Raw genomic sequence first — 26,053 nt, forward strand, 5'->3', positions numbered from 1 at the left:
ATTGTGGTGCTCACCTGCACAGCGCCAAACACGCATACGACCATCATTGGCACCAAGGCAGAAGCGACTCTCATCACTGAAGACGACACGTCTCCATTCGTCCCTCCATTCACGCCTGTCGCGACACCACTGGAGGCGGGCTGCACGATGTTGGGGCATGAGCGGAAGACGGCCTAACGGTGTGCGGGACCGTAGCCCAGCTTCATGGAGACGGTTGCGAATGGTCCTCGCCGATACCCCAGAAGCAACAGTGTCCCTAATTTGCTGGGAAGTGGCGGTGCGGTCCCCTACGGCACTGCGTAGGATCCTACGGTCTTGGCGTGCATCCGTGCGTCGCTGCGGTCCGGTCCCAGGTCGATGGGCACGTGCACCTTCCGCCGACCACTGGCGACAACATCGATGTACTGTGGAGACCTCACGCCCCACGTGTTGAGCAATTCGGCGGTACGTCCACCCGGCCTCCCGCATGCCCACTATACGCCCTCACTCAAAGTCCGTCAACTGCACATACGGTTCACGTCCATGCTGTGGCGGCATGCTACCAGTGTTAAAGACTGCGATGGAGCTCCGTATGCCACGGCAAACTGGCTGACACTGACGGCGGCGGTGCACAAATGCTGTGCAGCTAGCGCCATTCGACGGCCAACACCGCGGTTCCTGGTGTGTCCGCTGTGCCGTGCATGTGATCATTGCTTGTACAGCCCACTCGCAGTGTCCGGAGCAAGTATGGTGGGTCTGACACACCGGTGTCAATGTGTTCTTTTTTCCATTTCCAGTAGTGTATAATGCCAACACTTGGAGAGGCGAGGGGTGCACGTTGCGTGTCATGGGCTGACAGACAACAATGTTGACATGGACACATTCATCCTGGCCCTGTTTCCTGAGTAATTTGAAACTGTGGTTTACCACTGTGATGTGAAGCCACATTCCTCCCACCACCCCCCCCACCCCCTGACGAAGTGCTTTAAACTCCATTACTTCGAGCATACGCCTTCGAGGTGTACATATGACCTGATCTGTGGAGACTGGCTGGCCACTTCACAAAAATTTACTATGTGCAGTACTCTCTCTCCTTGTCTATTGCAGTGTTACCACTACTCAAGGAACACAAAATCCAGTGATCGGAGGTCACAGATGGCCTTCCATATTTTGAAGCTCAGAAAAAAAACTTAATCATTTGTATGCAGTCTGTTATATCAGCTTCTGCCACCACTGTCGCCATGTTATCGGCAGTACCTCATGCATTTGCTCTCTCAACACTGACCTCTGGTAATCATGCAGATAAATTTGGCCTTGAAGGCAATACACCTTCTGCTCTTGTTGCAGTTACTGTGGTATCATCCTAGGGAACCATTCCCTGCACATGGCCAGAGAAGCAGCATCCTCGTTTGTGTCTGCCGATGACAGGGCTCTCTTTCAGGAACTCTCTCACTGGAAATCCACAACTTGGCACACAGACACTAGCCAATGACTGAAGGAGCCATCAATTGTGGGTCCCAGGGCTGCCCACGCTTCTGCGGGTACTACACTCATGTTGGGGAAACCCTATCTACATTCCCAATCGCCAAACGACAAAATCTGTTAAAAAGAGACTGAAGAAATCTCAGGAGGTGCCAGATTCCCTCATGCCACTAGACTCCCAAACAGTGTTCGTTATTCTACCTCCTTTGGTGACAAGTTGATTTTGTGGCATGACCTGTACTCCTAGCCTCATCGCACCTAACCAGTACACCTTCAAGGCAATTATTTACCGGAACTGCAGTGGATATTGTTATCACCTGTCCAAACTACAACTAGTTTCCTGTTGTTCTGCAATCTGTGTTGCTCTCAAAGTACACTTCCTTATGAACATGCTCCAGTTCTTGGAAGTTACTGTGCATTCGGTCACGAGAGAGCATCTGTTAGGGTCGTGCAGACATCGTGAGGAGGTGAGGGCCCCAGCAGTGCAACTGACTTTTTGAAACCATCCATACAGTTCTGTTAGTTAAGATCGTGGGAATCACATCCTGCAGCCATTAAACCTCATGGGCTCTCATTTGAGAGTAATTGACAAAAAAAAAATCAGAGTTTTGCTTGTTGCTCCATAGTGTTAAAGAAGTAGAATTACATAGCTTGCATGGTGTAATGGATAGGATACTAGCTATACATGCAGGAGGCTGTGGGTTTGAATCTCATAAGATGCAGCAATTTTTAATCCTTACTGAAATGACTTTGATTATTGTTTTATTCAGTTAATAGGTTTATATATATATTTTATGTTCCTTTGTCACATCAAACTGCCAGACAGAAACCAAAGCCCTTCTTCTGCTATGTTGGCGACACTTTTGTCGTGTGGGGACATGGCGAACAGGCACTAGATGAGTTTCTGGAGCACCTCAGCAGCATCCATCTGAACATCAAATTTACGATAAAAATGGAGGAAAATGGATGCCTCCCCTTCCTGGGCATACTAATTAAGAGGAAGGCAGGTGGTTGACTAGGTTGTGCAGTACATCAGTACATAGGAAGAAGAGACACACAGACCTTCATGCAAGAAAGCTGCCACCATCCAGCACAAAGACAAACAGGACTGACCACCCTGGATCTTACGGCGCACGCCATCTGCGACAGACAGCGTACCATCTGAGCTGCAACACCTGAGGGAAGTCTTCCACCAAAATGTTCACAGTGAAACGCAGATCAACAGGGTGCTTAAAAGGAAGAGGGAAGCAATGGCAACTCCAGAAGAAGAAGACAAATGACGCGCATTCCTTCTGTACGTCGATCCGCTCTCGGCCAAAATTGCATGACTTCTGGGTGAATACAATGTGAAAACCGTTCTCCGCCCACCTCCGAAGACGAGGGAGCTCCCGGGTTCTGCCAAAGACCCACTGAAGTTTAACACACCAGGAATATACAGCATCCCATGCGAATGTGGTAAACAATACATTGGACAAACACAGCGCTGTATATCTGAACGCTGTGAAGAACGTACCAGATCTGTGTGACTAGGTCACACAGAAAAATCAGCCATAGCAGAACACAGCATAAATGAAGAACACACCTTCAACTTCGAAAACACGAAGATGCTGTGTGGAGCATCTGGATTCTGGGGAAGTATTATCAAAGAATCCCTAGAAATAAGGATTCGCGACAACCTGGTCAACACGCATGAGGGATACGAACTCAGCATAGCATGGAACCCTGCAATAGCGGCAATCCGTTGGGAGCGCACCCGTCAACGTCCTCCACCGCAGATGCAGACGGAATGCTTACACCGAGAACCAAACGCTACCCCCGCCACTGCGCGATCGCTGCTGCCCACCGCAGCCTCCCAAGGTCTGGTGGAGGGGGGTGACCGCACGTATAATACCCCCTCCCCATGAATATTGACACTTCACCAGAAGATGGGTAGTATGACGCTTCCCGAAAAGTCACGATATATCAACGCTACCACCCAGCTGGAGACCCGAGAAACCTTCATCAACAGTTTACACCAGGAAAGCCTACAGTCTCATATATAGCCATGTAATTTAACTTCAGTATTGTCGTTAGTGGTAGAGAGGCTGTGTTGAACATTAATTCTGATGAATACTTAACAGGGTGGTTTGATAAGTCTGGTATAAAAGCAAGAAAAATGTTTCTTTTGCATACAACTCGGCCTTACTTTTTGACAGTCTCCTTTGAGGCATGTACTCTTGTTCCAGTGAACCTACAGCTTTCTCCTCTCATCGGGAAAGTAAGTTCTGTCAAATTCTGTAAAATACTCATTTGCTCATTCGGGAGGACGATGGTTCAATCCCGCGTCCGACCATCCTGATTTAGGTTTTTTCGTGATTTCCCTAAATCGCTCCAGGCAAATGCCGGGAAGTTTCCTTTGAAAGGGCATGACAGACTTCCTTCCCTAATCCGATGAGACCGATGACCTCGCTGTCTGGTCTCCTTCCCCAAACAACCCCAACCCCTCCTCATTTGCTGAAAATTTCTTCCCAGCAAGCCAAAGTCTCAAGTTAGACAACAGGAAGAAGGGCTAAGTCTGGTGAATAGAGTGGACAAGCAACCAATTTAAAGCCCAGTTCACACACTTTTTATGATTGTTATTGCTGATGTTTGGGACTGTGCATTGTCGTGGCCAAAAGAGCACTTTTTCGTGTGTCAGCCTTGGTCTTTTTTCAGCCAGTGCAAGTTTCAAGTGTTCAAACAGGGAAGCATAATAGGGTTCTTATGGTTCTGTATTTTTCCAAGTGATCATGAGGATTATTCCTTGGGAACCCCAAAAAACCGTGGCCGTCACATACCACCTGACAAAATGGTCTTTGCCTCCTTTGGTGCGTTTTCACCAACCTTTGTCCATCGATTTCAATGCAGTTTTGTCTCTGGCACTTAATGATACTCTAGGTTTCAACTGTCACAAATCGGTCTAAAAGTCCTGTACATTGCGATTACACATCACCAGACATTGTGTTGAAATGTTGTGCCATATGGGCTTTTGGTTGACTGTGAGCAATTGCGGCGGCTCCTTGCTCAGAACTTTTCATAGCTAACTCTCCATGCAGGTTTTATGCATAGCTCAGTTGAGATGCATACAGTCTCGGTAATCTCTCAAATTTTTATTTGGTGGTCTTGCATTACCATATCAGCTGTTTCCTTTGTTGTGACATCATGCTTCATCATCGCTGTTTGTCCAACCAAGTTTAAATTCATTAATGCTAAAGTAAATGGACTTCAGTAATAGCACAGAGTCTGTGTTAACTTCATCTGGTTCTGTTTTGATTTGTGTTGCGCTGTTTGTTGGTGACTTTTCCAAGTGGTATAGTGACCAGTCTTTGGTCTTGATTCAGTGGCAGATGTTAAGCTGTAGGCTCCATTCTAAGGGCCTCAATTTGGATCCTTTGCCGTGGATTCCAATTCTCATCTGCAAAAGTATGAGTCGTGCATACATCTCATACCACAGTCCATCCTGACCCAGATGCTTGGACTTTGCACAGTCCCTATTTTTGGAACTTCTGTTTGGTAAATATCTGATATGACTGCTCCGTATTTGTCAACTAGACGAGCTGCACGAGAAAGTTTAAAGATTTGTGTTTCATTGCCCACACTTCTTACAATGCAGAACCTGATACCCTTCTCCAATTTACTGGGTCCTTGTCTTGTCTCAGTTGGCTTTTGGTTGACAGTTTTATGGCTCAGTGGCACCTTTAGCTTTTAAACTGTTGGACCCGGGTCCATTCTTGTGCCAAAAGATTGGACACTGGCGCCTTCCAGACTATTCCCAAAGGTAGTCTTCTTGCTGAATTGGGGATCTTCCCTCAATTCAGATGTCCACTGTAGCTCACTTCTGCAATGAAATTCGATTACCATATTCCTTTTGCATACTAGGGGCCACTTGATACCTACCCTCTAGTGGATTACCAGTTAGTGTGCCTTGAGAACCTCTGCCAGAACCTCTACCCAAACTCTTAGAACATACTACATGTTTCATCACACCACACCAACCCATGGCCTCCACCCTGCCCTTTCCTGATTAGTGTCCATACTGTGAATTACACCAGATGTGTTTCAAGGACCTTAGATTGTCACCTCCATGACCTTTCATTGTCTGTTCCTCTCAGTTCTTCAGGAGTATCATAGTGCTACCATCCACAATATATATGGCTGTAATTGAAAAAGTGCTATGATCATTTCTCCAGTGGCAAAAGCCTGTAGCTTAGACCCCATTCGGATCACTGGGAAGGAATAGCAGAAGGGAAGGCAACCAAGAGAAAAGGTGGAATAAAGAATGAGAAGGTAAAGTACGAGGAGTTACGGTGTGGAATGTGAGAAGTTAAAATACAGTAGGGGCCTGAAATATCTGGCAAGGGGTGTGAAAAGGCTTAGTCTCAACATTGTGGCAGTCACTGACGCAAAATGGTTAGTAGAAAAGGCTTTCTGCACAGACACATATAGGGTATATAGCAGCAGCAGAAATGGCGTAATTGGAGGAGGATTAATTATGAATAGGAAAGTAGGGCAGAGAGTGAATTACTGTAATAGTCAGTGATAGGATTATTCTCGTCAGAATGGACAGTGAACGAACAGCACAACAATAGTTAAAGTATACCTGCCAACATTACAAATAGATAATATGGAAATGTATGAACACTAAGATACTGAACATACAATTCATTGTATGAAAGAAAATGAAAATCTCATAATCGTGGGTGATGGGGAAGGTAATAGAAGACAGATTTGTATGGGGAATATGGACTCGATAGTAGGAACTGGCCAACATAAGTTATTTTGCTCCTTGATTAGCAAAGCCCATATGCTACTTTACTTTTGTTGACTTTCGTCTTGTAACTTTTTTCCATGACACTGTACAGCCATTTACTTGTTCTTTTCCCTGAACTTTAATGCCATTCCAAGTTTCTTGTTCTTTTCGTATACTGCTTGCTCAATTTACAGGTTGAATAACATACGGTGCAGTCTACAACTCTGTTTCGCTCTCTTCTAAAAGCAGCTTGGTTTGTGTTTTAGTTGTAACCAACCTCTTGGTTCTTAAGTTTTTTCCCTGCTTCTTCTAGAATTCCATTCCGTTCAAAAACACTCTCTAAATCTACTAATACTTTAATACGAGGGCTATCCACAAAGTACATTATGTTTTGGAATTAAAAATAAATAAAGTATTGGAAATTTTTTTTATTATATACAAATGAAAGCCACACTTAAATACTACTTTTCTACATAGTTGCCATTTAAATTAAGGCACTTATCGTAGCGATGGACAAGCTTGGAAATTCCTTCGTCGTAAAATTCGGCCGCCTGCGCCTTCAACCACATGGTTACCTCTTCTTGAAGCTGTGCGTCGTCATCAAAACGCTGCATAGCCAACCACTTCTTCATTGCTGGGAATAAGTGGAAGTCGCTCGGTGCCAGGTCGGGACTGTACAGCGGATGAGGAAATGACTCCCACTTAAAAGATTCGAGAACTTCACGAGTGGCATTTGCTGTGTGGGCCCGGGCGTTGTTGTGAATCAGCAAGATCTTTGAGCCCAACTTTTCCCTGCGCTTGTTTTGTATTGCTCTTCTGAGGTTGTACAGAGTTTGGCAATACCTTTGAGAGTTTATTGTAGTGCCTCTTTCCAGGAAATCCACAAAAATCACACCTTTTCTGTCCCAAAAGAGGTAACCACGTGGTTGAAGGCGCAGGCGGCCGAATTTTACGACGAAGGAATTTCCAAGCTCGTCCATCGCTACGATAAGTGCCTCAATTTAAATGGCAACTATGTAGAAAAGTAGTATTTAAGTGTGGCTTTCATCTGTATATAATAAAAAATTTTCCAATACTTTATTTATTTTTAATTCCAAAACGTAATGTACTTTGTGGATAGCCCTCGTAAATATGGATTTGCCTTTTCTTAACTCATCTTGTAAGATGAGTCACAAAGTTAGTAAGACTTCACGTAGTCCCGCATTTCTCTGGAAGACAGACTGATCTTCCCTGCCATTGGCTTTTATGAGTTTCTCCATTTTTGCGTGACCCCTTTAAGCCATTATTTTGCAGCTGTGGATTCTTAAACTGATGGTTCAGTAATATCCACACCTGTCGTCACCTGCCTTCTTTGGAACTGGAATTGTTACATACTAAGTAAAATCTAAGGATATTTCTCCTTTTTCGTGTTTCTTGCATACCAGGTGTATCAGTTTTGTCATGGCTGACTGTCGAAAGGGTATCAAAAATTCTGAGGGAATGTCAGTTAATGTTTCTCAGTGCACTTCTCTTCTCCAAAGATCTCTTCAATTTTCCCACATGTGGTATCTGTTTTTCTTAACTTGTACATGCTTCTACATCTTTTCATCTCTCATCGAACTGTTCCTGCTTTGCCGTTCTGCACTTGCTGTCAGTCTCATTTTTTTTAGATGCCTATATTCCATTTTGCCTGCTTAATTTGCTGTATTTTTATAATTCCCTTTTCGTTAATTAGATTCAATGTATCCTGCATTATCCAAAGAATTCTACTGGACTTAACTTTTTGTCTCTCTGATCCTCTGCTGCATTCACTATTTTTCTCTCAAAGCAACCAATGAATTGTTTGTGTAATACCATATGGCAATAACAATTGCAGTTATAAATTATAATGAGCCAGAGTACTTGAACAGCATCAAAAAAACCTTAAAGAAAGAGGCTAGCAAGAACAGTAAAAAATTGTTTGAAACTCTGATAATTAATCTGTGTAAAGTTATTAAATTTTAGCAGTTAAGAAATTTGTGTGGTGAAATGAAATTCTTTCAGTGAACATGTGAGACACAAATAGGCAGGAGAGAAAGTGCTGCATACACCTTGTCATGGTTTTGACACATTAATTGGTCCACTAAATTTTGGTAGCACAGCCTTATAAACTTCATTTCTATAAGAGGCAATCAAAAAATTTATTTTAGGGAATTGCTGCTTATGTGCAACACAGTGCGACTGATGCAGGTTTATGCCCACCAGCGTGTAGAAGAGGGATTAGTGTCACATTCACGTCTTTCCATTGTGCGTGTGGTTAATGTGGAAACCTGAACTACAGCGTCATTATTACAAAATGCATTCAAACAGGACCAACATGCTGTCATTTTTTCTTGGCATGTGCAACAGACATAGAATTTCATAATAGGTCCTTTATAATACTAGCCATATACAGGGCACCTTCAGGAAATTTCCACCTGTTTATAAATTGTCTTGAAGATTTATTATCTCGCCTAAAATTAAAAAAAAAAAAAAAAAAAACAAAGAACTAGTAATTGCTGGTGGTGATTTTAATACAGATGTCCTGAAAAACACGGTCAGTGAACAGTTACTGAAATCAGTTTCATTAGTTGAAATAAGTGGTTCATGTAATGTTAAAACAACAGCTGATTTCTGAAACTGGGGGGGAGGGGGCGGGGGGGCTATCAAGTACGGGGTCCCACAGGGTTCTGTCTTAGGTCCTTTACTGTTCTTGATATACATTAATGACTTACCATTCCACATTGATGTAGATGCAAAGTTAGTTCTTTTTGCTGATGATACAAGTATAGTAATAACATCCAAAAATCAAGAACTAAGTGATGTAATTTTAAATGATGTTTTTCACAAAATTGTTAAGTGGTTCTCAGCAAACGGACTCTCTTTAAATTTTGATAAAACACAGTATATACAGTTCTGTACAGTAAATGGCACAACTCCAGTAATAAATATAGACTTTGAACAGAAGTCTGTAGCTAAGGTAGAATTTTCAAAATTTTTAGGTGTGTCCATTGATGAGAGGTTAAACTGGAAGCAACACATTGATGGTCTGCTGAAACGTCTGAGCTACGTATGCTATTAGGGTTATTGCAAATTTTGGTGATAAGAATCTCGGTAAATTAGCTTACTATGCCTACTTTCATTCACTGCTTTCGTACGGCATCATATTCTGGGGTAATTCATCGTTGAGTAGAAAAGTATTCATTGCTCAAAAACGTGTAATCAGAATAATTGCTGGAGCCCACCCACAGTCATCCTGCAGCCATCTATTTAGGGATCTAGGGATCCTCACAGTATATATATTCACTTACGAAATTTGTTGTTAATAATCCAACACAGTTCAAAAGTAATAGCAGTGTGCATATCTATAACACCAGGAGAAAGGATGATCTTCACTATGCAGGGTTAAATATGACTTTGGCACAGAAAGGGGTAAATTATGCTGCCACAAAAGTCTTTGGTCACCTACCAAACAGCATCAAAAGCCTGACAGATAGCCAACCAACATTTAAAAATAAATTAAAAGAATTTCTAGATGACAACTCCTTCTACTCATTGGCTGAATTTTTAGATATAAATTAAGGGAGGGGGGGGGGGGGGGGGGGACTTAAACATTAGTGTCATGCAATATTTTGTTTAATGTAATATCTTGTACAGACATCTTTTATTAACCTGACACGTTCCACATCATTACGAAGTGTTGTATTCATGATCTATGGAACAAGTATTAATCTAATCTAATCTGTCATTCAGTTTAATTTCTACTGTAAATTTCCCAACTAGGGTATACAAATGTTCTAAGACTGCCATTGATAATATCTTTATAGACTATTCTAGGCAACTAAGCCACATTACAAAACCAGTAGGAAATGGGCTATCTGACAATGAAATGCAACACCTAACATCAAATTTTGAAAATTGTCAGGGCAAAACGTCTATCAGAACTGAGTGCAGAAGGCCAATAAAACAGTCAAAAACTGAGAAATTTAGGAGATTGCTCAAAGAAATTAATTGGATGGATGTTTACAGCACCCAAAACACAAATGAAAAAAACATTCATTAATAAAGTTAGCACCTTATTTGAAAATTGTTTTCCACTGAAGGTAACTCAAATTAAGCAGAAGTCGAATTAGAAACCATGGATCTCACAATGGATAAAGATACCATGTGAGACAAAAAGGAAACACTATCTGATATGTAGGGACACCTTTGATACTAGCATTATAGCTCATTACAAAAAGTACTGCAAAATAATAGGAGGTTATCCAGAAATCTAAACACCTGCATTATGAGAAGAATATAAATACATCCAGCAATAAAATAAAAACAATATGGGATATAGTTAGAGACAGGTAGGACCAGAAATGAGGAGGAACAAATAGCTCTAAAAGTAAATAAAACCCTGGTAACAAATGCATGTCGTGTTGCAAACCATTTAAACAAGTATTTTGTCTATGTTACTGATAGCATGGGGTTGTCAGGTTCAGTAAATAATGCAATGGGATATCTGAGACCAGTACACACAAGCAATCTCAGTAAAATGGAATTGACACTTACTTCAGCCGAAGAAATAGAATCCATCATAAAGTCCTTGAAATCAAAGCATTCTAGTGGTTATGATAACATATCAACAAAGTTAATAAGAGTGTTCATGTGAGCTTAGTCATATGTTGTTTGTGTAATCAATCACTTATCACAGGAACATTCCTGAACTGGCATACATGTGCTGAAGTTGTACCCCTCCACAAGAAAGGGGACAAAAAATGCTGTCAAATTACTGATAGATCTCACTTTTGCCAGCTTTTCAGCAATCTTTAAAAAGGTTGTGTTCAAGTGTCTACTTAAGCACCTTAGTGAAAATAATGTACTGTCAAAGTCACAGTTTGGGTTTCTTAAGGGTTCTGATATTGAGAAGGCTATTTACACTTACAGTAAAAATGTCCTTAATTTATTAGACAACAAATTAGAGGCAACTGGCATATTCTGTGACCTGTCAAAGGTTTTTGACTGTGTGAATCACAGCATTCTTTTAAGTAAATCAAAATATTATGGCTTCACTGGTAGTGCTGCAAAGTGGTTTCTTTTGTGGCGGCGTTCGTAGCGACAAACACTTCGCTGTAGAAACGGCTTACGAAATCACCGCCACACTTTTAATAGCGGGCCGACCGGTCCGCTGGAACAGTGAACAGAAAGATGAAAACCCAAACACTGGTTAAATAAAAGTCGGTACTTATCTTTATTAACGAAGATACAGAAACACAATAGTGAACTCCGTGTCTACAGAAATCTGTCTAGTTCGAGTCGGAGCGGCTAGGTCAGCGTCGGCTGACGACAAACAACTACTCTGCTGCGATGAACACACAACTGACTAGCACGTACACAAATCGGTGGCGAGTATACAACTGAGCGGCGAATACAGAACTGTCCTAGCGCTCGCGACTCCAGTGCTTAAGAAGCCAGAAGCCAGCGGTGGCGCGCGCAGACTTGCGGTGATTTCCTGTATCGCTGGCGCTGCTTATGCGGACGGCGTACGGACTTTGATGCTGCCAACCTTTTGGCAGCGGGCTCGGTTGGCATTACTGGCTAGGATATAACAGTTTCAGTCATATCTTACTAATAGAAAACATTTGCCATTACGTAACACTTCAGCAGTAGGCAGTCGGACATCATCTGACTGAGAAGAAATTACATCTGGTGTTTCCCAAGGTTCCATACTAGGTCCACTACTTTTTCTTCTGTATATTAATGACGTATCATCTGTTAAATTACCAGATGCCAAGTTTGTCTTATTTGCAGATGATACAAACATTACAATAAATAGTAAATCAGATATAAATTTGGAAAGTGGAGCTAATCAAATTTTTACTGACATAAATAAGTGGTTCATAGCCAATTCACTGTCGTTACACTTTGAAAAGACCCACTCTATGCAGTTCAGAACTTCCAAGAGATTTCCTTCTAGTGTGTGTATAAAATATGATGACATGGAAATAAGAGAAGTAGAGAGTGTAAAATTCTTGGGATTACAACTTGATAATAAATTCAGTTGGGAGCGACATACTAACGAACTGCAAAAGCGCCTAAACAAATCTGTGTTTGCAATGCGAATGATGTCAGACATTGGAGATAAAAAAACTGACATATTTTGCTTATTTTCATATGTTTATTATGTCTTATTATTATTGTTATTATTGTTATTATTATTATTATTATTATTGACTTTTTTTTCTCAGACTTAAGTCTGGTTAAAAATGGAACGTGACGCGGACCTCGGTCAAGCGTGACTTCCTTGTAACTGTATGGTATATGTTATATTGCATTTAGGAACTTTCGGGTAATTGAACATGTATCAATAATTACAGATTTTTGTAGTTGTATATATATGTTTGGATGTAGCTGTATTGCATTGATGTACTGGTGAATATTGTGAGGTATGACTCCTGTAGTTGATAGTAAAATTGGGATAATGTCGACTTTATCCTGATGCCACATGTCCTTGACTTCCTCAGCCAGTTGGATGTATTTTTCAATTTTTTCCCCTGTTTTCTTCTGTATATTTGTTGTGTTGGGTATGGATATTTCAATTAGTTGTGTTAATTTCTTCTTTTTATTGGTGAGTATGATGTCAGGTTTGTTATGTGGTGTTGTTTTATCTGTTATAATCGTTCTGTTCCAGTATAATTTGTATTCATCATTCTCCAGTACATTTTGTGGTGTGTACTTGTATGTGGGAACGTGTTGTTTTATTAGTTTATGTTTTATGGCAAGTTGTTGATGTATTATTTTTGCTACATTGTCATGTCTTCTGGGGTATTCTGTATTTGCTAGTATTGTACATCCGCTTGTGATGTGATCTACTGTTTCTATTTGTTGTTTGCAAAGTCTGCATTTATCTGTTGTGGTGTTGGGATCTTTAATAATATGCTTGCTGTAATATCTGGTGTTTATTGTTTGATCCTGTATTGCGATCATGAATCCTTCCGTCTCACTGTATATATTGCCTTTCCTTAGCCATGTGTTGGATGCGTCTTGATCGATGTGTGGCTGTGTCAGATGATACAGGTGCTTGCCGTGTAGTGTTTTCTTTTTCCAATTTACTTTCTTTGTATCTGTTGATATTATGTGATCTAAAGGGTTGTAGAAGTGGTTATGAAATTGCAATGGTGTAGCTGATGTATTTATATGAGTGATTGCTTTGTGTATTTTGCTAGTTTCTGCTCGTTCTAGAAAGAATTTTCTTAAATTGTCTACCTGTCCATAATGTAGGTTTTATATATCTATAAATCCCCTTCCACCTTCCTTTCTGCTTAATGTGAATCTTTCTGTTGCTGAATGTATGTGATGTATTCTATATTTGTGGCATTGTGATCGTGTAAGTGTATTGAGTGCTTCTAGGTCTGTGTCACTCCATTTCACTACTCCAAATGAGTAGGTCAATACTGGTATAGCATAAGTATTTATAGCTTTTGTCTTGTTTCTTGCTGTCAATTCTGTTTTCAGTATTTTTGTTAGTCTTTGTCTATATTTTTCTTTTAGTTCTTCTTTAATATTTGTATTATCTATTCCTATTTTTTGTCTGTATCCTAGGTATTTATAGGCATCTGTTTTTTCCATCGCTTCTATGCAGTTGCTGTGGTTATCCAATATGTAATCTTCTTGTTTAGTGTGTTTGCCCTTGACTATGCTATTTTTCTTACATTTGTCTGTTCCAAAAGCCATATTTATATCATTGCTGAATACTTCTGTTATCTTTAGTAATTGGTTGAGTTGTTGATTTGTTGCTGCCAGTAGTTTTAGATCATCCATGTATAGCAAATGTGTGATTTTGTGTGGATATGTTCCAGTAATATTGTATCCATAATTTGTATTATTTAGCATGTTGGATAGTGGGTTCAGAGCAAGACAGAACCAGAAAGGACTTAATGAGTCTCCTTGGTATATTCCACGCTTAATCTGTATTGGCTGTGATGTGATGCTATCTGAATTTGTTTGGATATTAAGTGTGGTTTTCCAGTTTTTCATTACTGTGTTTAGAAAGTGTATCAATTTAGGATCTACTTTGTATATTTCCAAAATCTGTAGTAACCATGAGTGGGGTACACTATCAAAGGCTTTTTGGTAATCAATGTATGCGTAGTGTAGGGACCTTTGTTTAGTTTTAGCTTGATATGTCACCTCTGTATCAATTATCAGTTGCTCTTTACATCCTCGTGCTCCTTTGCAGCAGCCTTTTTGTTCTTCATTTATAATTTTGTTCTGTGTTGTATGTGTCATTAATTTCTGTGTGATGACTGAAGTTAATATTTTGTATATTGTTGGTAGGCATGTTATGGGGCGATATTTAGCTGGGTTTGCTGTGTCTGCTTGATCTTTAGGTTTCAGATAGGTTATTCCATGTGCAAGTGTATCAGGGAATGTGTATGGGTCTGCAATGTAACTGTTAAATAACTTAGTTAGATGTGAATGTGTTGAGGTGAACTTCTTTAGCCAGTAATTTGCTATTTTATCATTTCCAGGGGCTTTCCAATTGTGTGTAGAATTGATTGCTCGGGTGACTTCATGTTGCAAAATTATCACTTCAGGCATTTGTGGTATCATCTTGTATGTGTCTGTTTCTGCTTGTATCCACCGTGCATGCCTGTTATGTTGTACCGGGTTTGACCATATGCTGCTCCAGAAGTGTTCCATGTCTGTTATGTTTGGTGGATTGTCTATTTTAATGTGTGTGTTATCCATTGTTTGGTAAAATCTCTTTTGGTTTGTGTTGAATGTTTGGTTTTGTTTCCTTCTATTTTCACTTTTTTTGTATCTTCTAAGTCGTTTGGCCAATGCTTGCAATTTCTGCTTTTTTTCATCTAATTGCTCTATTGCTTCTTGTTGTGAGATTTTACCTAACCTTTTTCGTTTTTTGTCTGATATTTCATTTCTTATAAATTGTGTTAGCTGTCCGATGTCTTTTCTCAGTTTTTCTATTCTGATCTGTAATCTGTGTTGCCATGCTGGTTTTGTGCGTTTCTTCTGTGTGTTGGTTTGTTCTGATCTCTGCCTAGTGTGTATATTTAGTGTAGTGAGTGCTCCTATATAAACCAGTAGTTGTAACTCTTCCATAGTTGTGTTTTCATTTATTTTGTTGTGTATGATTGTGTTGATAGTTTTTATTGTTGTTTCGACTTGTGGGTTATTTGGCGGTCTATGCAAGAATGGTCTAATGTCTGTATTTGTGTCTTTGTATTCTATATATGTCAGCTGAAATTTCTCTTCTATATCTAACACGTGTGTCTCTTCGTGTTCTATTTGTGCTTGTTCTGGTGGCTGTCTTAAGATTTCGTTTTCCTCTGATTGTTTAATTGATGCGTGTTGGTCTTTGTTTGTTTGCTCTGGGATGTTTGAGTCCATTACTGTGTTTTCTTCTTCTTCTGATTGCACATTATTTTGTTCCAGTATTTGTTGTACTTGTTGTTTGATGTTTTCTAATTCTGACTGGGGTATCCTGTTATTTTTTATTATTACACGGATCTGATCAGCTAGTCGTTGTTCTGTTAAAAATTTTAATTCCGGGTATCTGGTAATAAATGTTGTGTATACTTGTGATCTGTATCCAGTTGTGTTGGTTCCTAGGTTTGTTGCTTGGTAATAACAGAACATGAGGTGTCGATTTACTTCATCTGACCATCTCATCCTCTGTCTTTGTTTTCCTTCTAGGGTGGTTGCAGGAAGCATATCCTGCAAAACACCTCTATTCGGATTTAAATCATTTTCCATGTGGCTAGCAGTGTCGTTACCATTGTGGGCGGGCATAGGGTTCAAGCGTCGTCCCCGACCATGACGGCGCTTGTCCGAGGCTTCTTTAGTTCTGTCCTGAACCAAGTAATCACACTAAAAGGGGGGTTAGCCCTATTAGTGGTTTGTTCTTTTCGTCGCCTTTTACGACTGGCAGAACATACCGGAGGCCTATTCTTTTCCCGGGCCTCCACGGGGTTTATTATTATTATTATTATTATTATTATTATTATTATTATTTCATATTTTGGGGTAACTCCACAAATCGAGAAAAAAATTTCAGGGTACAGAAGCGTATAATACGAGTAATGTGTAGTGTAAATCCAAGAACATCATGTCGAAACCTATTCAAAGAATTGGGCATACTAACCACAGCTTCTCAATATATTTATTCCTTTATGAAGTTTGTTGTAAATAATACATCTCTTTCTCCAACTAACTGCTTAGTACGCAGTATCGGTACTAGGAATAAGAACAATATACATAAAGATTTAAAATCACTTCTCTCCCAGAAAGGAGTCTAGTATTCAGCAACACATATTTTCAATAAGTTACCAGCAACCATTAAGAGTTTAGTTTCAGACAAGGCACAATTTAAGCATAATTTAAAAGAATTTTTGGTGACCAACTCCTCCTATTCCATCCATGAATTTCTCAACAAGTGCAGTAGACCATTTTAATGGAAGTTTATTAGACTTTAAATTTTGACAAACTTGGTTATAATAGCCAAGTAACTAGTTACTGTGTGAATGACGGATTTAATTAAAGCAGATGTAAGTATTAAACCTGTAAATATTACAAGTTTAATTTTAATTCATATACATAATTTTACTGTTTATTGACTGAGGATTGGAAAGGGTTGGTGAGAGATGATGTCTGCTGAAGGTTGTAAGAGAAAGGAAAAAGAACTGGTTGGGACGTTCATTGAGAAGGGAGTGTTTGCTAGTAGATGCTTCGGAAGGATTGGTTTGTGGCAGAAGACTGAGAGGAAGGAGATACAAGATGATAGACGACATAAAGGGAATAGGAAATTATGCAGACCTGAAAAGGATGGTGGAAGACCCGACAGCCTGGAGAACTACCATGTGAAAACCTGCCTTTAGGCAGAACACTAATGATGATGACTGAGGATCGTTAAAATTAATGAAACTTCGAGTTTTTCTAATTACATTTTTGTAATCTAATCTAATGTAATCTAATCTTGGCTGCCGACCAGTAGACATCCATTGGAGAAAAACAGTGTGTATAGGGGTAAATGTCTGTAGAAACCCACCATTGCAGAATGGTGCTGCTGCTGCTGCTTCATATTACACGTCATAGGTCTTGTAACACGGAAGTTACACCAAGTTAAAATGGGAGCCACTTCAGAATTCGCCCTGTAGTCCTGATCTCTCCCCATACACCTTTGGTCACTTAAGAGTAAACTATTCCTGTCAGATGAGGGTATGCAGCAGGCAGTTACAGACTTCTTCGTGCAGCAGGACACAATGTTTTACCAAATGGGTATCTTAAAACCTGCCATAGTGTTGGATTGATTGCTTCAGTGCTCAAGGTGATTTTGCCTGATTGGCATACTGATTCTGGGCAGAATGGTCTTTGAATGGAAACTTTTTAATTGCCTCTTAAAATATTTTGGCCATCTTTGGAGTAAGCCAATAGTCTGAAGCTGCAACACACTCTTCATCCTTTTAAAAATATGCATGAACTGTGCTATATTTTTAAGCAAGCGCCAGAGACACTGATTGACGGCAATAAGTTTCCACAACTGACATACTGGGCTGTAGGAGCTGGGTGTGCCTACAGTGTTCCGTGCATAGTTTGTAGGTGGTACATTAATTCTAGCATTGGCTTCACCTATTTTGGACTCGATTGTGAAAGAAGCAATTGTAATGTAGTGTTCTGGCACCCGGAAAATAACAGGAAAGTGTATAGCCAAAATATTAGAAGAAATAGTTTATGCAACTACACTCTTAGAATTTAATGTAGAAGTGCTGGATAGTTTGTGGTTCTCTGCAGGCACACAGATTGATTTGGTCCCCCTAAAGAGGGTCCATTGTGCCATAGATACTTTCGTCCTTTTTACCGTGCTCCTTAATCTAAGAGTTTTCCCAGTCCATATTTCTGCCAGATGCCTCAGGCTCCTTTAGGACAGTGTGTGTTCTGGAGCTGAGTCTAGATTGCCATAGATGGAGTCTAAATGCACCACTCATAGTATCGAAATGATTTGTACTGCTTGGGAAGTTTTGTCTGAACATAAATTTCTCTGTAGGTGTTTGATGTCTATCCAGTGGTGGTCCTTGTTACATTCCATCTTACACTTTTCTGCATTAATGGCTATTTAACATTGCACTATGTGGTGCAATTTAAGGTAGGCTATGAAATGTGTCAACAGCTGACCACTTGGACAATTCATCTTCTCTTATTTTGTTAGCAGAAATAGTACATCAAGAAGTCAATGAAAATGTCCATTTCATGATGATTAACTGTGAAATTACATATTGTCCCATTAGCCACATTATTGAATTTGTGTTCTTCAGGTGGAAATTTCTTGAGGTCAAAGTATTTTGGATAGTTATTTCTGAGCCAGATATGTACATCTGCTGAGTGCTGTATTTCTCCTCATTCATTTCCAATTTTCCACTCCTCCATATGACATAAAAGCAGATTCAAAGAACAGCTGCAACTGAGAATCGTATTGATTAGATTGAAAGTACGCTTCAGTTGTGAATGATACAGCATTTATTGCATGACTAGTTTCTAAGACACCTGTAGCTCCACCAGCAGACCACCCAACAGTTAAAGTTGTGGTTGTGGGCCAGGGAGGTCAGTCAGTCAAAAAAAGATATAACATGGGGCTATGCACCATTCAAAAGCAACATAGTAATGAGAGAATTACCGGCCTGACCAGTACACAAAGGACTTGCATGTGGATGAGTGAAATGTAATATAATTTAAGGAGTATTTGTGACATTTGTCTGTTTCACTAAGAAGTCCAGTCCAGTAAAGCTTTTCATTTGTAGAACAAAGTTTTAACTCTGTAGCGAGGTACGCGCTGAAATGAAACTTTCTGGCGAATGAAAACTGTGTGCTGGACCAATTTGTTTCATTTGTGTTATGTTATTTATAGCCTTACATCAAGCAGATTTTGCATGTATCTGGGTATTTCAATTTTCTCAGACCATTTTCCATATTATGTTTGCAAACTTGTTTTCAATTTCCTTCTTCAGTCCTGCAAATCCTTATTGATGTCTTTTGTAGTACTGTTTAGTTTTCCTATCGTACAGCATTTTAAATAACTTAGCCCTCTATAGTAAGTCCCTTTGGGTCTTTGTAATAGTTCTTTTCTATATCTGTCAGATCTAGCAAACTTTCCGGAGCTTATGCTTCAAAGAGCTATGCTGTAATACACTGTGTAGTGTTTTTTTAAAGCCCGGTTTATTCTCTTTGTATACAGGCTGTTCGTTTATCATGGATACTGAGCTCAAGCCCTCCTCTGTCTGCATGGAGTGTGCAGGTTGTTGTTAAACAGTTCCTTCCTTCTTCCTCAAGAAGATACATGCCATCAGCATTTTTATTAACACTGTAACATCAGTTGCATAAGCTCTCATTTTAAAATTTTGTTCAAGAGTTGTTGTTTGTGACAATTTTTTGTTATGATCATAAGAAGTTGTGGTAAGGTAACAAAAATTGGTATTGATAGAAGACTTCCTTTGGGGTCTCGACATTTTATTCTTATTTCTTTAGACGATCATCCATTTACATAAATTTTCATGTAGTTCCAGTTATCATATTTGTCAACACTTCCATGTTGTTGTCAATGAGATCCATGTTTTTCATTGTTTTTATCAGGTGATTCTGATTGACTCTGTGGAATGTTAAGAAAATTGTCTGTTGTAGCTTGACAGACTGTTTTATGAAAGTCGGGGAAAATGGGGGAGGGGAGAAGCTTCTTCTCATTGTAGTTGTGGAAGTTACTGCTATTATGTCTCTGTATTCAATTAGTCTGTAGGATACTTGCCCCAGGACTGTGTGACTGACCTTCATCAATAAATTAAGGAATGACTGTTGCCAGTCTCTGCATAACAGTTTTGGCTACTATTTTGTAAACTCTTCTTCAGGTGCTGCGAGTTTTGCTGCTGTGTGTACTCACTGCCTGGGCTCAACCAGGCTGTGAGCTGTTGTTGGTCTCAAACTGCCGTTTATAGCAGAGTTAGATTCCTGATGCCTGCTGAGCTCTTTGATACTCTGTTTTTACAGAGAAGACACTGATACTCCATGAAACACAAATTCCCTCTGCGTTTTCAGACTCATGTGTGGCAGTCGGTGAGATTTTAATAAATTGAGTCCCAGACCCCAAGTAATATTTAAATGAAACTTCCATTCCTGTTTATTAGATTTTCTGATATTTTTATTTCGATGGACTCTCTAATTACGCTGTCCCAGAAACTTGGTGTTTACACCACAGTACTGGTCTCACCATATTTCACGGATAGATCGTCTTTAATAGAACAAGGAATACTTTTTATCTTTGTTGAAGGGAAAAAATACATTGGATGCCATGTTTCCACAGTATTCTACCAATCTTTGCAGATATTGGGCCAGCACAAGGTAGATAAGTGATTTTTGGCTTCCATTCATCAGTCTGTCTAAAACCTGCCCCCCCCCCCCCCCCCCCAATTCTTCATTTTGATTGTTAACCATTCAGTTTGATGTTCTTAGTACCCATACCTTTGGATCACCAGTTGTAGGTGTAATTTTTGTGTATATTTTGTCACCCAGGGATCCATCCGGTATTCTCTTAACTGACACATCGAGGAAAATTAATTAGCTCACTTTTCAAGCTCCATCATGAATTTTATATTACAGTGGATAATTTTATGTTACAGTGGATAGTGCTCAAATGCTCTAGGAAATCTTGAAGCTTGTATCCATGTAGCCACACCAATAGAAACACACAGGTTTCAACGTGGCAGCTTCTAGTGCCCTTGCTTCAAAGTGTTCCATGTATAAGTTTGTCGTGACAGGTAATAAGAAACTACCTATTGTCATGTCATCAGTTTATTCACTATATTTTCAGTTGAACAAGAAGTTACTTGGTGATGGGTCGACTGTTACCTATTTTTTACTGGTACTATCTCTGTAAGAATATGGGAAGTTTCTTTTCGGACAACTTCTGTGAATCAGTTATTGGTACAGGAAATAATTCCTGTCGTCTCATCCTCATAAAATGTTTTAAATACTAAGAGCCTAAAAATTTGAGTATTCTGTGCTCGAAAATTAATGTCTATTACCTCCGGTGGTATTGCAATAGTGCACTGCTTATGATGCATCTTGGGAACCCTAGCAAGGGGCTAAGAACCCCTCACTCTGCTAGAATGTTTAATCTAACTGAGATGAACCCTTATGAGCTTGCCCTTTCCCAGGTCCCTGAAAAAAAGATTGACTGGGCTTTGGAATATGGACCTAGGAAATGCAGGACAAGCTCCCCGAAGCATTTATCCCGGGAAGGCTGCCCCATCTTCCCTTGAAAGGGAAGTTTCTGTTACATAATCGAAGCTTTTAATCATAAATTTTTTAACAAAATGAACAAATTTGCAAAATTCTTTTGACCTTAAACTTTAAGGTGAATAAGTTTTTAATCTCTGCAAAAGAAATCTGAAGTGCTGTATTCCAAAATGACAATGATTACAAGACGGCTGGACCTGGAGCCCACCCATTATCGGGTGAAACATCGGTGTTTACTGCTGTGCTGGACACAGTCTGTCTTTTTAACTGCCCCTCTGCAACACATGAAAACTATATTAAGCACCATTGATGACAAGAGTGATTCATTTACTCAAAACAAATGACTTCACTTTTAATTTGAAAGCTGTATGTCGAAAGGTTCTGGGCTAAGATGGACACCTGTGCTTAAAGGTTAAACAGATTAGCAAACTATATGACAATGATAAGGCTTACTTCAAAGCAACCAACCTCTTAAATTCAGTCGGCAACCAAGGTGCGACTGGACCCCAACCCGTCCCTTCTGCCAGTTGACTAAAGCCCTGATGACAGTTGGTTGTTAATATTTTCAAGGTTAAACTGATAGTCATTTATTAAGACTGCTCTGAAGAAACGTGTTCAAACCTCACTTGTGGACACTTATTACAAGAGAACTCACTCGACCGAACCACAAGATCCAGCTAAAATACACCAATAATGACTCGTTCTTTCAAATACGGAAACGAATAGTTCAATACAACAGGTTGATCAGATTATAAGTAATGATTGATAAATGCAATTACAATCAAATAATTGAACTGGTTAACAGCTAAATCTAATCACAAAGTGCCTCTTTTAACAGCAACCTATGCTTAGTAAAATTGTCCTGGCTGTATTTACAAACAATTAGAACATTTAGGGTTGGGTACAAACCAGAAAATAATAAGGCGGGCAGATAGACAATGAAACAATCACCACAAGGATTACAGAATGTTACTCCCCTTTATCAGCAAGCAGGTCCGTGGGTCCAGAGTGCATCGCAGACTTTACTGAGTGGTGCCGATGAAAGCCAGGTAGAAGAGAGCAGCTAGGCCATGGAGCGGTCGCCCAACATGAATGTTGTGCCAACCAACCGACAGGGTGTTGGTCTGCTGTTTGTAGATGCTGACTCCGGTGAAGTACTCCGGTATTTTGGCTCTGCACAGGCCCTCCTTGGGCAGCTTGTGGCTTCGGCCGCTCGGACCTCGTGACCATCTCTTGTCGCAACACTACCACCAATCCCCTAACTTCATACCTGCTTCTGGGGCCCGCGAACCCCTTATATATAACAGCAAGCAAAGACCTTCTAAGGATACAACTCGCAGATACCAACTGGGGCCACAAGAGGGATAGTCGATACTACACTTCAGCCAGTGGAGCCAGACAACAGTCCACTAACTCAGGGGTACCACGGCTCTACTGAGATAATTTTCTTCTGATCGTAGGAAAAAGAATACACCTTGTAAAGTAATGACAGTCTTGAAATTGTAGTGGACAGTGCACAAGACATGAAAATAAAAATAAACATGTAATGAAAATGTTTTTATGAGGTTTTTTTTCTGGAGCAGTACTTAATTTGAATGCATGCCTTGAAATTTGCATAAAGCAACTAACAGTCAAATCAGTCCTAGGTAAACTAAGATTGAGCGTACCATTTTTGTACCTTCCCAGCTCAGTAACAAACAAAAATACTTGCAGGGGGGGGGGGGGGGGTAATATATTAAGATGGGCTTAACTCAAATTGACATTGGTGAATTTGGCCATGAGCTAAGTCAAGTTGACCACTTCTTTCAGTGGCAGAGGGGTACATAGTGTGGCTACTGCAGGGTTAGAGGAGGTGAGAGGTATTTTGTTTTGTTGTTCATCTTTCAGTAATGATAACTCACAGGTGTGTGTGACTCATACTGATGAGGTGCTATGGTATAAATTTTGACATGTAAATAACATTGATTCTCTAATGTGCTTTATAAAGAAAGTGATACATATTTGTAGCAAGGAATGTGAAACTGAATTACGGTTGTTTTAATAAAATGCAGTGGGCAGAACAAAAATTACATTCAAAATGCTTAGTAAACATTTATGCTTGTTATATATGACTGAATGGTTTCACAGGTAGATATACTTACAAAATTCTCTCAAGCTTCCAGCTGCATTACATGGTTTTAAATCAATGAGCTTTTATCCGATTACTCCTCAGCCATGGTGATGCTACTTGACAATGGCTAAGAAGTACTCGGCCAAAAGCTCAAGCATTTTAAATCACTTGCCATAGCTGGAAGATGTAGGGAATTTCATCATCTATGTTTGTATCACATAAGGCATAATGCATTTAAATATAATTACTTTTATTAATATAATTTTCCCCATGCAGACAGTACACCACTTAATCCGGCAACTACAGTGTCAAAACTTTGGGTTACTGAGGGTGACAGTAATCTGAAACAAAGAACAGTTCACCCATAGTGTTCCAAATGGTGCAGATTAACATCACTACACCTAGTCTTTTGTGATTCATAACATAGTAAATTGGGCAGGTCACCAGTTAATACTAAGATTGGATATATGCTGCCTGAAGTGCCGCACCACAGTGTCAATATTGGCTCTTGAGAAAAAAAGTTTGACAATACCTGTTCCAGGTTCTAGGCATGCTCTGGAATACACTTTTAATCTGTTTGGAAGTTTAAAATGTTAGAATAATTTCTTGAGGTAACTCGTACCTGCTAGTTGGATCAGATTGTGCATTGAACTGATCAGTTTTATCCCCTTGGGGAAAGATTTTTACGCCATTAAGAAAACTGGTTGATATTGTCCCAGTTAGTAGCATTGGACATTTCAATTATTATTCATTACATTTACTATATAAATGGCTATTTAATTCTGATTTTGGTAGTATTTTCCCAGTACACTCCCCCTCCCCCCCCCCTTCTTCTTCTTCTAAGAGATGCATTTTTGGAAACTTCTTCAATGCATTGTAAAGTGGTATGTACAAACAAATTATTGATTATAAAACCAATTGGCATTCTTTACTTTGGATGATGTAAAGACTAGTAATGCATTTCAGATTGTTGCATTCTCTCTTAGGGCTCCATTGCGGATTTCGCGCCGCCAACACCACCGATGATACCAGCTCTCATTCTGCATTGTGTGAAGGAAGTGGAAGCAAGGGGATTGAATGAAGTTGGACTCTACCGTGTTCCTGGTTCTGATAGAGATGTTCGAATGCTAAGGGTAAAATTATTTCTAGTTTGAACCAATAAGAAATTTACTCTTAAGTGCTGTTCTGTGTTAAAAATATTCGTATATTTGGTCAGTAACTATTCTGGTGGTTGCTGCACAAAACTTGTTGAACAAGTTTGCTCTTGGATTATTAGTTTTCTCCAATAGCTGTTGAAATACACCAGATTCTCTCTCTCTCTCTCTCTCTCTCTCTCTCTCTCTCTCTCTCTCTTCCTCTTTGAAAAAATAGTGATTTTGACAATATTATAGTTTGATCCTTATGGTATACATTTTAAGGTGACACAATAAAACAATTTTAGCATTACCTGTAATTTTTTTGGCAAAATTGTCATTCATTTCTATTTTAATGATTGCAAAGTAAATAATTTTATGATATGTTTGAATTCCATACTTATGAGCCACAAAGAGCATGGCCTAGTTTATATTTTATAATCCTTTTTGGCTCACCTCTTAGTGTTACTGTTTTGTTGTTAACTTTTTGAAGATCATTAGAAGAAAATACATTCCGTTCTTTTACTTTTGAGTAAAATTTTAGTGGTTTAACTGTTACTATCTGTAATTTTGTAAACACATGGTGCACTACTGACCTGTTTCATGACAACTGGCATGCACAAAATGGCTGTAATTCCATGTCTTTACTGGGTGTGTGGACTGTAAACCACACCAAAGCTGCAACCACGCAAGCTTCCACACAATTTGCCAATTCAATACCCAGTTATCAGCATAGTCAATGTGGCACTTAACTGTTAGTGTAACAGGCCGCTAATAGTTTTGGCAGAAGAGTGCACATACCACAGATTTTTTCCACACCTTTAGAATTTTGTGGCTGCTCTAAAATTTTGTCATGTTTCAGTTGCATCACCAGCCTTGCTGAGCCATCCTTAAATATTCATCACATGTAGAGTTATTTTAATAGGTTAGGTGATAGTTTAATTACTCTTTCCCTACAAAAGTACATGGAAGGATGGATGATAAAATGCCTATCTGACAGTTCTTCAAAGCATAACAAACATATGCATGTAAATTTTACCTTAATATACACTGAAGTGCCAAAGAAACTGGTATAGGCATGCATATTCAAATATAGAGATACGTAAACAGGCAGAATAAGGCGCTGCATTCGGCAACGCCTATGTAAGACAAGTATCTGGTGCAGTTGTTAGATCAATTACTGCTGGTACAATGGTAGGCCATCAAGAGTTAAGCGAGTTTGAATGTGGTGTTATAGTTGGCGCACGAGTGATGGGATACAGCATCTCCGACATAGCGATGAAATGGGGATTTGCCCGT

The 26,053-nt window shown here is 39.6% G+C and overlaps 1 protein-coding gene across 1 annotated transcript in view; it reads left to right on the forward strand.

The window, feature by feature from the left end:
* Nucleotides 1-26,053, forward strand: part of LOC126175032 (rac GTPase-activating protein 1) — a 157,140-nt gene that overhangs the window by 110,613 nt on the left and 20,474 nt on the right. Inside the window, exon 8 of the mRNA XM_049921534.1 lies at nt 24,608-24,754. Within this exon, the coding sequence (XP_049777491.1) occupies nt 24,608-24,754 (147 nt within the window). The remainder of the gene's footprint in view (nt 1-24,607; nt 24,755-26,053) is intronic.

The sequence above is a fragment of the Schistocerca cancellata genome, chromosome 3 (assembly GCF_023864275.1).
Source record: "Schistocerca cancellata isolate TAMUIC-IGC-003103 chromosome 3, iqSchCanc2.1, whole genome shotgun sequence".
NCBI classification, from domain to species: Eukaryota; Metazoa; Arthropoda; class Insecta; order Orthoptera; family Acrididae; genus Schistocerca; species Schistocerca cancellata.